Source organism: Glandiceps talaboti, chromosome 11 (assembly GCF_964340395.1).
Source record: "Glandiceps talaboti chromosome 11, keGlaTala1.1, whole genome shotgun sequence".
Taxonomy (NCBI): Eukaryota; Metazoa; Hemichordata; class Enteropneusta; family Spengelidae; genus Glandiceps; species Glandiceps talaboti.
In genome coordinates this window covers 6,818,028-6,833,767 of record NC_135559.1, presented here as the reverse complement: position 1 = coordinate 6,833,767, position 15,740 = coordinate 6,818,028, and the positions used below count along the sequence as shown (strand labels likewise).

The window sequence follows — 15,740 nt, the reverse complement described above, 5'->3', positions numbered from 1 at the left end:
TGAAACTGAATCAGTTTTGGATCATTGTCCCATATGGTACATATCATAGTTATAACCCCTAGACTACAAGCCTTGACAGGCTAGCCTTGCTACTAGTTATCAAGGGTATGGCATGACGCTATGTCATAAGTCAGCTAATCTGCATAACATGTGTGTCCTCACCAAATAAGAGGTCAGCAAGCCATGGCAGTCAATCAGGCCAAGACATGATTACGACCTTTACTGATTTAACATAATTGTGTTAGTTGGTCAGATGATTTAAATTAATATTTTCTACACTGCAAGTTTCACATTCAATATTTTATTGTTCATTTTCATTTTACTGACCTGCTGATATTCTGTAAAAAAGCAAAAGCTTATCAGAATATTTTACAAAACATGTACTGCTGAGTTTAGTTGAAAAGAACTATTGTAATCTTCATTTAGCTGAGGAAAATATGAGTGACATAAGGGGACCCTGTTACTGGGAAAGTGACATACGGCCAGACCTTGTTACTAGGAAAACATTAGTGACATAAGGGGCCTTGTCACAAGGAAAATATGTGTGACATAAGGGGCCTTGTCACATCTCCTAGTTTTAGTCACCATGAGTAGAGACAAAATGACAGAACTCATTTGTCCAAAGTATTTTCCGGCGGAATGAAAAAAAAAACTATTGGAGAATGATAATAATGCACAAGCTGAATGTAAGGGAAAATGGGGGAAATAATGATATGACTGTTTTGATTCATATTTTGAGCACCACAGAACTAAATGAATGTAGACATGTACATTGTCATGATGCAGAATGACCAAGGTATAAATTTCGTATTTTTTGTTCTCACATGTACAACTTGGCTTGCTATGGTATGATATTAGCTATGTTTTAACTTATGTTTTACTACATTGATTATGACCAAGTATTACTGTCACAGTAAATATACCCAATGGATACATTATGTTCCCTGATTGATTTGTCATTGTTGGTGCTACTGTTAACCATTAGATAAAACATGTACTTTTTAGTGATGAAAAGGGGGGATGCATCATAGACCCTCCAGGGTCTATGGGTGTATGAATGAAGAGTCTTTCAGTCTAGTCTATACCGGTATACTAAAGATATTAGCAATATATTGAGCGAAGACATACATGTATGATATTATTCCATAAATTTTTGTTCAATGGAAAACAAGATTTTCAAATCATGTACTAGACACTGTACAGATTTCCATCGTGTCATTGACCTTGTAGGGTTATCAAACCCATTGTTTTTACTGTTGCATCAAGTTGCAGTTTGTGAAACAGCTGACTTTTCATACTTGACATAAACAAAGAGTTGAATGGCTGGAAATTGATAGGAGAGAATTAAGGAAAACATCTAATATTCGCCAACAATGACTCATAGTTTTGTATACGTCTTAACTTTCAGGTTTATCTCATCAATTTGATGTGAAGGTTAATAACACCAGCTGATCATTGTCTTAAAGGTCAAAGGTCAATGGAAAAAAAAAACCAGTTTGAGTCTTGACAGCCAGTAGTCTCGCTGCCAGACTCGTGACTATCGTCCCTAAGCTTCTGGCAGCGAGACTAGGCAGCCAGTAACTGTAGACAGTACAAAGACTTAAAACTTATGAGTCAGTCAGAATTTTGCTGGTTTAGAGTGTTAGAAGTCTTGGCATGTTTTCTACACAAAATTAGTTGTGTGTCTTTAAGACTTTATACAATATGTTTTATCAATTTAAACTGTGCTTATTAAATTGAGAATTTGCATATTATTCAAATAAATAAGGACCAATGGATAGATGGGCGGGTTGGTGGATGGGTGGTTGGATGGATGGATGGATGGATGGATGGATGGATGGATGGATGGATGGGTGGTTGGGTGAGTGGATGGATTGATGGATGGATGGACAGACGGATGGGTGGTTGGTTGAGTGGATGGATGGATGATTGAATGAATGAATGAATGAATGAATGAATGAATGAATGAATGAATGAATGGAAAGATGGGAGAGTGGAGGGACTGGGTGGATGGGTGGGTGGGTGGGTGGGTGGATGGATGGACAGATGAGTGTATGGTGTGGATAGATAGATGGATGGGTGGGTTGGTTGGGTGGGTAGAAAATAGATGGACAGACAGATGTGTGGGTGAATGGATGGATGGGTTAGATCTAGACATCAATGATCACCATGGAAACATGAATTCATCAAAATGGCCACAATATCTATATTTCACCACAAACGCATATTGTAATTAGCAGACTAATATAATAATTGTGATTTTTGTGTTTTTAATTACAGGTAATTGCAAGGATATTTTATACTGTCAATAGGTGTTGGTCTGGAAGGATTACTTTGAATGAACTCAGGAGATCTAACCTTCTCCAGGTAATCCACAAAATTCATACATTCTGAGTTTTTTTTTACTGTTTAGATTTGATGGTGGTACAGTGTGTAGAAGACTTTATAGTCAATTTTTCTGTTCCAAGATGCTACTTGTGTGGTTACTTTCTTGTTTGTGTGTCTTAATTACTTAACATTTTCTTTGCGAAATGATTGAAAGGCACCTCATCACCTCTCGGTTCAGATGTGAGTGATTTTATAGTACGAAGACTAAACACCACCAATAATAGCATAGTTGTTACTTAAAAACCCAGTATAATATCAGATGACAACCATTCCCAGGGTAGCGTGTGTTAAACATGATAGGGAGAGGCACGTAATATACATCTTAGCATGTTTTCATTGTTTTTGTTGAACAGTATTGGTAGGCACAATATATCCAAGTTCCCTAGTTGTAATGCCATTGTTCAAATCAAAGTTTCTGGCCTCTCATTATTATCCAAACCCACCCATCCCGCTGTCCAATTGGATCCATGACAACAGAATAATACTAGTTTCATCGACCAGCAATTTCAATTACATGTATGAAATTAAGATGGAGGTTAATTTGTAGAACTAGAAATAAAGTTTTGGTGATTGGCCAGCAGTGTGTAAATTGACACCGTAGAGTTGAATTAAGGTTACTAACTTGTACGTCTGTTATCAATTTTGTAGCTGTACTCTTTTACTTTGATATCATGGTGGTCTCTATACTTGATAAGCTGGTAAAATATCTAGTTGATTTTTACCTGCTTACTGTGCCTACAAAAACACAATTCACATTACAAGTCAGAACTTTTTGTGATGAGTTTGATGATAAGAAAACTGTGTGTGATGAGTTTGATGACAAGAGAATTGTGTGTGATGAGTTTGATGATAAGAGAACTGTGTGTGATGAGTTTGATGACAAGAGGATTGTGTGCGATGAGTTTGATGACAAGAGAACTGTGTGATGAGAGGTTGATAAGAGAACTGTGTGTGATCAGTTTGATGATGATGTTGTGTGTTGTTTGTTTGTTTGTAGACAATTCAAGTACTGGAGGAAGAAGAAGATATAAACCAGATTACTGACTTTTTTTCATATGAACATTTCTATGTAGTTTATTGTAAATTCTGGGAATTAGACACAGACCATGACCTTTTTATTGATAAGAAAGACTTAGCTAAACACAATGACCATGGTAAGTTATTTATTAAACTTGTTACTTTATCTTTTAGTTATTGTAAATGACTTTTTAGGGTAATTTGACTTTCTTCAGTGAAAGTGCTCAAACATATTAGATAATCATTATAGTTCGATGGATTTTACTCCCTAGGTACATGTATATATGCCAGAATGATTGACATGTTCAACTCCCTAGCTGTATCTGCCAGCATGATTGACAGGTTTTACTCCCTAGCTTTCTCTGCCAGCATGATTGACAGGTTTTACTTCCGAGCTGTATCTACCAGCATGATTGACAGGTTTTACTCCCTCGCTATATCTGCCAGCATGATTGACAGGTTTTACTCCCTAGCTGCATCTACCAGCATGATTGACAGGTTTTACTCCCTAACTTTCTCTACCAGCATGATTGACAGGTTTTACTCCCTAGCTTTCTCTGCCAGCATGATTGACAGGTTTTACTCCCTCGCTATATCTGCCAGCATGATTGACAGGTTTTACTCCCTAGCTGCATCTACCAGCATGATTGACAGGTTTTACTCCCTAGCTTTCTCTGCCAGCATGATTGACAGGTTTTACTCCCTAGCTGTATCTGCATCTGCCAGCATGATTGACAGGTTTTACTCCCCAGCTGTATCTGCCAGCATGATTGACATAGTTTACTCCCAATGCTTACCAAATATGGTTTTACTACCTAGCAATAGAAGCCAGAATGATTGACAGGTTCTCCTTTAAAGTTACCTCACCAACAATGATTGACACCTTTTATTCCCTAGCGCTAGAATATCACCCATTGTGAGTGCCGGAATGTACTCCTTCATTTTAACATCTGCTGGAATGATTGGCCGGTTTGACTCCCTAGCTATAGCATCTAAAATAATAGACAGGTTTAACTCCCTAGTTACACCGTCTAAAATGACTGACAAGCTCTCAATTATTTTGTCTTAACTCTGTAGCTGTGTCATCCAGGATGATTGATAGGATATTTTCTGGTGCTGTCACAAGGTATGTGATGTCATTATGAATATTAATATATCATTGCCCTAATATGGGCATTTGCACATGAGGTATGTGATATCGATGTCTGTCCGCTCAGTGATTTGACTTTGTTAATTTCTACACTATTTTTACATTTTTGTGAATAAAATTATTTCACTGCCAATTTAAGTGAACATGTGATGTAAATGATATTTCCGTGCCACTACATGGGGTTATATGTGAAACCTTTATGGCAGGCCCTTCCGCCTTACAACCTTGGTCTGCAAAACCCATATTCAGGCCGTAAAGATTAAAACTTGATTTAGGTTTTAGATTGCAACTCAGAACCATATTTTGAGAGGTAAAAATAATACTTGTTTTGTTTTGATTCTGGCAATATTAAAGTGTAAAGGTGGCACATTATGTCAAATCTGAAACAAATTATGCTGATTTGTACTTTTTGAAGTCTTCTAATTGGTTTGACCGAGTTTACCCATATGGTATATAGCGCCCTCTTTTGGTTAACAAATTTGAATAGCTGAGTTTGCCTACTTTATATATATAATATATATACTGCCCTCTTGTTGCCAACTATGTAGAGACAAGTTTTGAAATTCCATGTAACTATGACTACAGTTCTAAATAGCATTGTTCATGTGTATTGATTTGAATTCAGAAGTCGAAACCAAGGAGATTCAACAGAAAGAATGAGCTATTCAGAGTTTGTATGGTTTCTGATATCAGAAGAAGATAAACGAAATCCAACAAGGTGAGAATTATGGTCATTTCAATCTCTGTACTTAGTCAGCAATAGGGGCTGGTAGCCAGCGAAAACAACTCATTACTCTCCAGTTTTTTGCTGACTACCATTTCAGGAATTTATGTTTAAAAATTCTTTGTTTCAACCACTTTATATCCATTGCTGGGCAGATTCAAGGGTTTCCCTCATATATACATTGCTGCCTACTTTTCCAATTTTAGCTGTTACTTATTACTAAAATTAGCTACATCCCTCTCGTCAAGTTCCTACATATCGGTGATATTCATCGCTGCCTTCAATGGTGGCCATATTTGCCACATCATTGAGGTTATATCGCATCTTCACCACTTTTTTCTGATTACATAATTTAACACACAACATTAAGGGTGTCGATAATTAATTTATCAATAGAATACATTGGCTCAATTGAAATCGTGAAATGACTCCAGAACCCAAAGTTTATGAAAATACCTTTATTTTCTGGAGTGCCATACCCCTTAGTAGACTGTAAGATACATCATGTTGTTCTGATCTTAACGGCCTCCTCTCAGAGGGGGTTGACCAATGTGTGAGGTCTCCTCATCAAGGCATACATTGCATACTACATCCCTAAGTGACAATTCCTTTTCATCCTTGTGTCCACAGTGTAGAGTTCTGGTTTCGCTGTATGGACATTGACGGCGATGGTTTCTTATCTATGTACGAATTGGAATACTTCTACGAAGAACAATTACAAAAAATGGAAAACTTGGGTATTGAGACATTGCCATTCGAAGATTGTCTGTGCCAAGTAAGTCAATATATAAATGATTTTCACTCATTGACAAGTGAAATAGCTTGTGCCACTTAAGTGTTGAATTACAGCAATGATCATCTTGTCCTGGCTATCTCTACATAGCAGTAGACAACTTTTTAGACTAAGATATGTCGTGATGTTTCGCCCTCACCGGCCTCCTCTCACACATAGTAGGGGTTGACCAATGTGTGAGGGCGCCCCGTCACGGCGTACCTTACAGACTAACAACTTTTATGTCTACACAAATGAAGAAACCAGAGTTGTCTCAGTGGTGACTGTTGATTATCACTGGCACACCTTGGTGTTATGGCTTCTATCTATCAGATGTAATAGAACCCATAAAACAGTAGACACCAAGTTTGAATTCCTTGACTACACTTATCACTTGTAACCATTCCTCTGCCATGACCTGACTTTGTATACATAATCACATCATACAAAATCTGTCTTGTCAGATTTAATGCAAATAATAATAATGATAATTAATTATTGAAAAGAGATTCGATGTACAAAACAAATAGAAAAGGGCCAAGGACTGATCCTTGGGGACACCAATAGAGAGAGTTGATGAATTTGATTGCATACCATTAACTCTAAAAAGTATTATTGATTTGGCTTGTGTTTATGGAAAATGAATGAGGAACTCAGGTAGATTTTATTAGCTGACCACCCTTAAAGGCCAGGGATTCAATCCCAGGTTCTTGTATTAGCATACCGTTATGCAGAGCTATCGGGATTACATCAGAACCATTTGTTTATTTTGGACCAACTTTTTTCTATAGCTCTACCTAGCAACTGTTTTTTGCACCTAAATTTTAATCGTATTAATCTGAACTGGGTGTCTGAAACCAACACTGTAATGGTGGGGAGATAGTGAACATTTTGTAATGCTACAATAGTCTAATTTAAAAAAAAAATTTTTTTGTAGATGTTGGATATGGTGAAGCCAATGTACAGAGACAAAATTACACTGACTGATCTTAAGAATTGTGAAATGACGCCGATATTCTTTGATACATTCTTCAACCTTGAGAAGTACCTGGACCATGAACAAAGAGATCCATTTGCATCTGCCAGGGTAAGTACAAACAGAGAGTCAGTAGTAAGTGTCATATGTTAGATTAGTATATGATAGTTTTAGGTTCTACCAAGAGAGGGCGCTGTGTTGTCAGTGCACATGTAGTCAAAGAATGTAATAACCTTCTGACGTACACCCTCATACTGCCTAAATCCATATTCAGGTTTGTATATAATTTTTTAGTGGTTTAAGGCATGCAAAGTACAGCACTCAACATCCAGTTCACACACACATGTACACACACATGTACACACACACACACACACACACACACACACACACATGCGCGCGCATGAATGCATGCACGTGCACACACACACACACACACACACACACACACACACGCACACACACACACACACACACACACACACACACACACACACACACACACACACACACACACACACATACATACACCTAGGGGGTCCAAAGTGCATCAGTCACCCAATTCACACATGTACACTTAGAGGGTCCCACACACTACGAACCTAGCCAGTAACTAAAGACAGTTATTATGAGCAGAAAATAGCATGATTTTACAAAAGACTATTCCCTTTTGTTGTCATGCAAATACAACAGTTTAAAAACAGTCCAGATGCAGCAAGTGCAACTTTTAATATTAATGACTGTGTTTGTTGATTGCAGGATCATGACTATGATGGTCCTGAACCGAGTGATTGGGAGAAATACGCTGCTGAGGAGTATGAGTTATTGGTAGCTGAAGAAGGTGCTAACGAACCAGAATTGTAAGTATATCAACATTTCCTTCATGACATGCTGCCATATATATCTCTGGACATTGTTTCAGATCGCAATATCTGGCATACTTATTAGACAGGTAAATACTGCCCACTGGAAATGTAGTAATATCTCATCGAAATCACCATCGCAACAAGACAACAATATCAGTTGATAAGACACCATATTCCAGTTAGCACAAAGATAAAACATTTCATGGTTTGGCCACTAGGAGTGCTGTTTGTAAATCGTTTTAGGACCAGAAGTGACAGCCAGAATTGTTTAGTACACGTGTGACGTATAGTACATGTAGTATAAAGACAGGAAACACAATGTTACCACTTGTATTTTCCACATTGTTCTCACTGTACTGTTCTGTAAATGTGACTACAAGTAATCAAGACATGCTTATCTACTCACTGTTATGCTCTTTTGAGACACAGTTCTTTAAACTTTATACACATTTTGTTCACACTTCACAGCTTTGTTTGTGGCCATTTGAATAGTTACTATGACCATAGACCCGAGTGTAGGGTCTATGCTATGACCCAATTTTCTCTACCCTCTTGTAATTTGTACTTGCTAAATTACTAGAACTTCAGTAACCGAAATATAGCGTGTTTCTGATGTATAAAAATCATAAATACAAAAATCACAATATCCTGATTATCCCACTGACTTTGTGAACTTTTCTAGAAATTATTCCGATGACCTTGAACTTTTCCATTTTTAGAGATTATCCGAATGACTTTGAACTTTTCCATTTTTCAGAGATTATCCTGATGACTTTGAACCTGATGATGATGATGATGAGGTAGCGGCCGTTGATATGGCTCAGAAAATGATTTTCAAAGATCCACCAAAGAAAGATAAAACAACAAGCAGTTTGTTACTCAACAACGAACAGGGATCTGTTGGAACAGAAAATGACTGTTGAAATGAACTTGAAATTGACCAGAGTGAAATGTACTTGACATTGGCTAGACTGAAATGTACTTGACATGGACCGGGAACAGCAAAACTCCAAAACCAAAACAACTGGATAGTGTGGAACTTGCACTTTTCAATTTTGCAGAAACACACACACACACACACACACACACACACACACACACACACACACACACACACACACACACACACACACACACACACACACACACACACACACACACACAGACAGACACACACACACACACACACACACACACACACACACACACACACACACACGTGCTCACATTTGAGAATGCAAAGCTGGATTCAATTTTTGATACTACTTTTTAGTGTGAGACTATGAGTGTGCTCAAGTTTGACACCGACAACAGTTTTTTTTTATACTATTGAAGCATAGATATAAATATGATGACATTATCATGTTCTAATGTGACTTGCTTTAAGAATGGAGGTTGAGTTTGTAGTAAACTGAACAAAGTAACTAATTACAACTGTCTGTCCATGTGTGATGGATTACTACTGACATGCGCTGTTCACTCTTTCCCCATCAGGAGAGTTACCTAGATTGTCAGCAGAATTTGTCCGTTTGACTATATGTGGAGAGAGAGAGAGAGATATTGTAGAAAACAAGCACACATATAGTTCCTATACTAAATGTACTTAATATACACTAAACTGTCCAATTTTAGAGTTCAATTACAAGTGCTGGTATACACAAAAGCGATAAAGATTTGAGTTCAGGCTATAGATGAATTCAAGATGAGACTGACGTTAAAGGGGAGGGATTAGATGTATGTTTTAACAGGTTACTACTTATGCTAGCTGTCATTATTTTTGTACTTTTCACTTTTTTTGTGCCAACTTGATGCAAGTTCCAACTCAGTATTGTAGTGTAATACTAGACTTCATAATATGACATGTGATACTGCCCTGGGTTGCCCCCCACCTTAAAGGGGCATGTGAATGCAGGAAATAAAACTTGGCATTTTTATAAATTTTGGGTTTTGGAAAGCCATTTCATGATTTCACAATGCAGGAAATAAACTTGGCATTTTCATAAACTTTGGGGTCTGGACAGTCATTTCCTGATTTTACATCAGTTACATTTGAGGAAGACCAAGTTGAAACTTGTTCCCCATTCATTGTTAAGTAGAGGTCCTTGCCATTGATTTTGCTTTACTTAAATTTGAGGAACATCAAGTTGAAACTTGTTTCCCATTCATTGTTAAGTGAGGTCCTTGCCACGAACATGTGTAGTAGCAGAACGTAAACTTGTACAATTTCTTTATTTGAACAGAAGCACTTAGAAGCCATGAATAAACTTAGTGTTTCGTGGTAATCTTTCCTAATGTGATGTAAAATCATGACGTTAATCTTAGGAACGCAAGGTTTACACAAATGCCATTATTTCCTGCAGTGGTGTTCCCCTTAAAATTGACAAATATATTTGTAGGTGGTATTCTAATTGTTTACGATATCCACAGACAGTGAATTTTACAGTTTACAATTTAATGCGTGTATTTGATACATCAGAAAACAGAAACACAAGACGGCTACCCACACCACAAGTAAATCAATCACTCAATCAAAATCATGACTTTACCAGTCTAACCAGATGTTACCGAAATAACTGGAGTGAGAGTGGACAATGATGTATCAACCAAATAGAGTACTCGGTCCCCAAAAAATGTATATTGCTTAAAAATATATTTGAGCATATTTTGAAAAATTTGAAGGACTAGGCTGTTTTCTTATTAATGACATCTTTTGTTCCTAGGCCAAACCTAACAGCATTACAGAATACAGATACTACATTTGGGAATGCTTGTCAGAGACGACTTTCACACAAAATTAAAGTTCTTCATATCTCGTCAAACTTTGCCATATGAAAGCTTGTTCCAAGAGAGAACACCATCGATTATTGTACTTTTATACTTCAGCAAGGCAGAGCCAGAGTCTACAGAGTTATTGACAGGCAGATTATCCTTTTGAACTCTCTGCTTGAAAACTAACAGATGTGCATACTACTTAGTTATATACCCTGTATATCATAGAAAATAGAATACATCATAGTATATTTTGATAGAAAGGGCAATGTCATTCAAATAAATGTGTGTATGTATGTATGTATGTATGTATGTATGTATGTATGTATGTATGTATGTATGTATGTATGTATGTATGTATGTACCGTATGTATGTATGTATGTATGTATGTATGTATGTATGTATGTATGTGTGTGTATGCATGTGTGTATATATTTACGTGTGTATGTATATATGTATGTATGTGTGGTATGTATGTATGTGTGTGTGAATGCATGTATAATGTATGTATGTACGTACGTACGTACATACGTACGTAAGTACGTACGTATGTACATATGTATGTACGTACGTACGTACGTATGTACGTACGTACATATGTATGTATGTATGTATGTACGTATGTATGTATGTATGTATGTCTACTGTATGTGTTAATAACATGTAAAATAGTATGCAACAGACAAGATAGACTATTCTTATATGTGAAACATTGGAAAAATTATGATGATCACTTAGAAGTGTCCTTAGGTAGGGGTGTATGGAAGTGAAGTTTACAGTTTTTTATGATCGTGGTTGGATACCACCACAAGAAGGGTATAGATGTCAACCACAACTATCATACAAAGAACAATTAGTAAGACCACCATCAGAATCCAAACCACTCATAGTTAGTGACTGCACACTGTAGCAAAGAATCCACACACTTCTGTACCAAATGTAAGTGTATGTTGCAGCAAAGAATTAATCCACACACTTCTGTAACAAGTGTAAGTTTGTGTTGTAGCAAAGAATACACTAGTCTTGCTGTCAGACTCGTGACTATCGTCCCTTAGCTTTGTAAGGCACTCAAAGTGCGTCCCAAGTGGCGAAGCCATGGGAAGTGAGGGACTTTCAAGTGTTAGTTTGTGTTAGAGCAAAAAATATGCACACTTCTGTCAGTGTGTTTTTATCTGTACCAAGTGTAAGTTTATGTTGTAGCAAAGAATACACACACTTCTGTACCAAGTGTTGGTTTATGGTGAAATGACGAATACAATACAAGTCAGAGAAAATGAATAAACACTTCTGACTTTTAATTGGCTCTGTGTGTTTGTGTCATTTTTATTGGTCAATCTTACTGGGCTATGTGAAGCATACAGTATTTAATATTGAGATATATTATGAAGGAATGCATGTTCAAAAACTGCCACTATGACAATGAGAAGCAAATGCAGAGATGTGCATGTTGTCATGTACAAACAAGACCACCATATATGCAGTTAGTCTTTATGTCTACCAGAATTCCCCAGACTTCAATACCAGGATTACCTATGATGAGGACAGTGAGTAGATCTAACGATACTAAGTTCCCCAGTTATTTTACCAGATTTCCGACTAGCATTTTGACTATAAAGACAGTATGTAGATAAAATTTGCACAAGTTCCGCAGTCATTTTACCAACGATTCCTTTTTAGTTATGGGTGGCAAGGTAAGTAAATTAAATCCACCACAGTATGTACACCACCAAATAAATCCTGGTATAATTTCACATCATCTCTATCCCTTAGCAGAATCCTCCAACAATTACACAAACTCTTGGTATTGACTGATCTTTACTTATAGTATATACGGTACTATGCCATGTGAGGGCGCCCTCACACATTGGTCAACCCATTGAGAGCAGAGCAACGTGTTGTGTATATTACTGTTTAGAATATACTCGGTGACCAATCAGATAATACTGTACAAGTTTTAACTAGATGGCCATTTTATCATTCCCCTTACTTAGATAAAGATATCTTTAAGAATCAAAGGCAGTTTTCTCTTCGTTTCAAACAGGGGTATAATATTTTTATACTTGTTAAAATTGCCTGTCAGTGAGTGTATTTTTCATGAACTGCAAACCATCAATCCATACTTCATAATTACATTTATTTTATGTGTAATCCTTTTGAAATTACCATTTTAAATTGACAAATGTAAAAGAAAGTTATCAAAAAAATATTACACACACACACACACATACATGTACATACATACATACATACATACATACATACATACATACATACATACATACATACATACATACATACATACATACATACATACATACATACATACACATACATCCCCACCTCATCCTCAGTGCTATTCAGAGTAGGGAGACAGGCATATTCACATCTCAACAAATGAACTCCGAAGAAACCACAATAAAGGACAAACTGACCAAGTAACTAACATCAAGAACAACTTTCAAACTCTTTGGACACATACAAAAAAAATATTTTATTATGGTGACAACACAACTTGTAAAACGCACTTGAGATAATGTACAGGAGACAAAAAATGAATTTTTCAAATAGACATTAAATAAATTTGTATACAACACAGCAAATCAATTAGTGAGAAGCTTAAACACATTCTCGCAAATCAGAGCTGTTATTTCTTCCACGAACTTCGACATATCGAGCCTCTGATAGGGCATGGAATGGACAGTGCCGTGAAAGAGGCTGTGGTTTGCAACAATGAATAAACACAGACCCAAACTAAAACTATTATCGTAACATGTTAAAACTAGCCTCAGATGTGTTCACACTATCTTGACTACAGGGTGATCATATCCACATAACTAAGGAACCGCTATCACCCACTAGTGTAAACTACCACATTGAACAACAATACCTTTAGTTTGCGTCTATCTTAGTTTGCCAGTCACTTGGTTTCCATAGCAATAAACCATATCAGAAAAGATAAATTTGTGTAGTCCCATTTGACATTTACCAACTAACTCTTCCATATTTGATACATAATTCAAGACAAAATTCATTAAAATACAAAAAATGTGGAAAATGTTGCACAAATGATCACAAAATAGTGATTTTATAATACATTTATGTACAATCATTTCAAAATAACCTGGCTTATTTCTTTGCAGGCCAATATGACCCATAAGTATTATAAATATTATGAACACTGAAAGATGTAGAAAAAATTCCTCAGTAACATCTCCTAGTTTTCCATTTTATCACAGTCTACAGATAAAACAGGCAGCATTCACCCGGAGACTCCATTTGTACACGTAACATAAACATTTACGAGCAAGCAAGTTTACTACTGAACACAGCATGATTGCTATAGGCCTTTTCAAAATTTGCCATGGTGGCGCTCTACTTCCTGTCTGTGTGTACCTTGGGGGTATACATGGTACAGGTTACTTGGTTAATCATAAAGCACTGCTGCTTTCCTTGATGTCTGACCAATGCGAAAAACATCCCTGATTTACACTTCTACAGAATACCAAGGGACAAAGCTATTAAGAAACAGTATAATGAGGTGATGATGCCCCCCCCCCCCCCAATTTGAGCGAGGGCGCTGTATTCTCAATTTCCTGTTGGCAGTCTGGAATGGCCTATTCAGGGAAGTCTAAAAAGTTGAAACAATGTAACAAAACCTCACTCTTCAGTCACAATCCTGCTGTGTTCAGCATAGTTTTCCACTGTCTCAAAGGGGTGGCCAAGCCTAATTGAGGGACACAATGTAATGCATATATGTTGCTAAATATTCACACAATTGCTAGCCACCCCTCCCTCTCAAATAATGTTGAGGTTCACATCACTGTAGGAGTGCACAACTCCAGACTTATATTGTATGCTGTAATGACAACTGGTGTGGGTGCTAGGTGCTAGTTGTATTATTGTCATAGCTCAGAGACTGTAAACTCTATTCTCATACAAGTCTCTCAGTTATAATTGTCTGTGCATCGCTATCTTGGTAAAATCTACCCATGTCATACGTTTTTTACTCTAGGTATACCCTTCCTATAACAAACTCTCAGCTCTTTGTATTACCATACATCTTAAACAGCACTGCCGAGACAATCGACACTGCGGCTGCTGTCAAGTTGCAATAGCATACAATTAACTGATACAAATAATTAAAACTTATCTTTTTTTTTAAATATTCCAAATATACATATAGTAGTGTGGCAATAATAAAAGTCTCTCTCCGAATACTGACTATAGTATATAAAAATAAAATTACAGCTCATAAATACTTAATGTGGGATTTCTTTTTGTTTTCTTTCCTGCTATTCTTTTTTTTCCTGAATAAGTGTTTGCTGTAGCTTTGGTAAAAGGCTGGTTGGTCACCCTCGCACGCATTGTGTGTGTGTGTGTGTGTGTGTGTGTGTGTGTGTGTGTGTGTGTGTGTGTGTGTGTGTGTGTGTGTGTGTGTGTGTGTGTGTGTGTGTGTGTGTGCAAAGTACACTAATCAGGTCAACCATCCTAGCTACTACAGCGGCTATGTTTATGAAACAGGATGGTAGATCACCCCTGCAACCATTGTGTCACATGGGAAGCACACTTGCCAGGTTGACCATCCAACCTATGTTTGCCTAAAAGACTGGTTGGTCACCCTCACAAGTGTTGTTTGTGTGAAGTGTACACTTGCCAAGTTGACCATCCAACTGATGTTTGTGTAAAAGACTGGTTGGTCTCCATTGCAAGCATTGTGTGAGCAGAGTACATTTACCAGATTGATCATCCAAGCTATGTTTGTGTAAAAGTCTGGCTGGACACCCTTGCAAGCATTGTGTGTGTCACACGGGGGCAGTACACTTGGCAAGTTGACCATGCAACCTACTACAGAGGCTATATTTACTGGTGTACTACTTGTAACTTGTAAATCAAATTATTCTGTTACCCGTCTGTCACAAACTTAGAGAGGAAGGTCAAAACACCAGTACTGTGAATGTATACTGGTGTGGTGTAAATCAGTACATTCACTTTCAAGTGTCATATGGCTAAGAACATACTAGTCCAAGTGCTTCATCTATCAAAATAAAGTTGATGCAAAGTGTAAAAATTGTCTTTT

At 37.1% G+C, this 15,740-nt stretch overlaps 1 protein-coding gene across 2 annotated transcripts in view; it reads left to right on the top strand.

Annotated features, from left to right (window-relative positions):
• The window catches only part of LOC144441927 (serine/threonine-protein phosphatase 2A regulatory subunit B'' subunit beta-like), a 46,311-nt gene extending 37,350 nt beyond the window's left edge, over positions 1–8,961 (top strand). For both annotated transcript variants that reach the window (XM_078131193.1, XM_078131194.1), the window contains 8 exons: positions 2,281–2,367; positions 3,386–3,542; positions 4,483–4,531; positions 5,181–5,273; positions 5,910–6,054; positions 6,989–7,138; positions 7,787–7,887; positions 8,651–8,961. In XM_078131193.1, the coding sequence (XP_077987319.1) occupies positions 2,281–2,367; positions 3,386–3,542; positions 4,483–4,531; positions 5,181–5,273; positions 5,910–6,054; positions 6,989–7,138; positions 7,787–7,887; positions 8,651–8,816 (948 nt within the window). In that variant the 3' untranslated portion in view covers positions 8,817–8,961. The remainder of the gene's footprint in view (positions 1–2,280; positions 2,368–3,385; positions 3,543–4,482; positions 4,532–5,180; positions 5,274–5,909; positions 6,055–6,988; positions 7,139–7,786; positions 7,888–8,650) is intronic.
• The last annotated feature ends 6,779 nt before the right edge of the window (positions 8,962–15,740 follow it).